Raw genomic sequence first — 2,008 nt, forward strand, 5'->3', positions numbered from 1 at the left:
TCATCATCAGCCATGTTCTCATCCTCGTCCTCATGGTTCGCCTGAAAACAACAAACAAACAAACAAACAAACAAACAAACCATCATCAGCCATGTTCTCCTCCTCGTCCTCATGGATGGCCTGAAAACAACAAACAAACAAACAAACAAACAAGTCATCATCAGCCATGTTCTCCTCCTCGTCCTCATGGATCGCCTGTAACAACAAACAAACAAGGGCCTAAGATATTCTACAAAATAACATTTAAAAACATTTTTTTTTTAAATTGAATATCTTTTTTTTTTTTATGTTTAAAGGAGGGGTGGGTCAGTTTGAGAAACCGGCTCGAGATACACTTGTTGTTATATTCCATGGAATGCTCTCAACATCCCGAATGACTGAATATCTGAAGTGCTTTGACAAAAAATCCATTAATAAATCTCATCTGTGGAAGCCGTACTGTAAAAAGCCCGACCAATCATCTGAGCCGGCTAAAGTAACTGGATGGCCTACCTGCCTGTCAGCCTTCCATCTGTGCACAAACTCATCTCTGCCCTCATTGGTCATATGCACGTTCGTGTGTGTTGGGGGAGGGGCTCTGTGAGGAAGTGGCAGATTTTCTCCGGTTGTGTATTTTCAAATTCTATCTCACTCGAGCCGGTTTCTCAAATGTACCTAGCCCACCTTTAAGTATTTAAAATAACATTTCCAAAGAAATAAATCCTTCGAATCTGCCTATTCAGTTTCTGTTGGAATGTGAAGGGTTAAATGAAAGAAGCCGTCTCTGCGAGTTACTGTGAAGACGGGAGAGCTTGTTGGTTCCTCTGTAGATTCACAGAGGGCCCGCTATAGTGACTCAATGAGAGTAATGTCACATGACAGTACAATTGACCAATCATATCTTCACTCTAAATGGGTGGGTTTTATTATCACGGACTTTATGACAAGCTCCACCCGCTGTGAAGCTTTTCTTGTTTCCATAGCAACGACAACTTCCTGTCAACAGCGTAAACTCGCCTTCAAAATAATACTATTATTTACAGGTGTTGTTTTGTGTGGTCGCTGTCATTGATGCGTTTTGCACCCCGGTCCGCTGTTTTGATATTCTGCTGAGGTCTACGCTGTGACGCAATAACTCTTTTCCGAGGGAAGGGGTGAGGGTCAGAGGGCCTAGGTATAAAAGTCACGGCTCGCCACTGCAAACAACAAACAAACAAGTCATCATCAGCCATGTTCTCATCCTCATGGATCGCCTGCACCAACAACAAACAAACAAGTCACCATCATCCGGTCTGTTTATCCTCATGTCGATGTGTATGATATGTTGTTGTTGTTGTTGTTGTTGTTGTCCCCACCTTGATCTTGTTGTAGGCCTCGATGAACTTCTCGAAGCCCATCTGCTGCTCCAGTCTGAATCTCAGCTCCTCCAGGCGGCTGAAGATGCTGTCGCTGTGAGACGCCTCGCACACCCCCTCCTCCCCACTGCCGTCTGTAGGGGACATCAACATTTAAAAACATCTACAGCGGTGAATCAGGGAGGGTGGAGGTAAAGAATAAGAAAACATTCCAAAGGTTTACAAAATATATTTAAAAAATTGTTTTTTGTTTTTTTAAATTATTTTAACAAAACAAAAAAGACATTCTGAAAATATTTTATCACAAAAAAAATGAAATCTGGAAAAGATTTAATAAAAAACTGAAAATATTCGAAAACATTTGGGAAACATTAAGACGGGATTTAAAAAGATCTGAAACGGTGTATCAGGGACATGTAGGTAAAGAATACAACCGAACAGAAGACTAGGACAGATACGTTTAAATAAAAAGTGAAGCCATGTTGTGGATTTACAAAAAGAACAGTTTTCTGATCTTCTGAAACATTTAGAAGAAAAAAACAACATAGAGTTCCTATGTTCCTAGGCTCCTATGTTCCTAGGCTCCTATGTTCCTATGTTCCTAGGCTCCTATGTTCCTAGGCTCCTATGTTCCTAGGCTCCTATGTTCCTAGGCTCCTATGTTCCTAGGCTCC

At 41.2% G+C, this 2,008-nt stretch overlaps 1 protein-coding gene across 1 annotated transcript in view; it reads right to left on the bottom strand.

The window, feature by feature from the left end:
• Nucleotides 1-11: 11 nt before the first annotated feature.
• LOC104964274 (serine/threonine-protein kinase Nek1-like) overlaps nucleotides 12-2,008 on the bottom strand; it is a gene marked incomplete at both ends in the record, with an annotated part of 4,423 nt that continues 2,426 nt past the window's right edge. Inside the window, 2 exons of the mRNA XM_010793020.1 lie at nucleotides 12-41; nucleotides 1,335-1,468. Coding sequence (XP_010791322.1) covers nucleotides 12-41; nucleotides 1,335-1,468 — 164 coding nt within the window. The remainder of the gene's footprint in view (nucleotides 42-1,334; nucleotides 1,469-2,008) is intronic.

The sequence above is a fragment of the Notothenia coriiceps genome, unplaced genomic scaffold (assembly GCF_000735185.1).
Source record: "Notothenia coriiceps isolate Sejong01 unplaced genomic scaffold, NC01 NC01_scaffold00001910, whole genome shotgun sequence".
NCBI classification, from domain to species: Eukaryota; Metazoa; Chordata; class Actinopteri; order Perciformes; family Nototheniidae; genus Notothenia; species Notothenia coriiceps.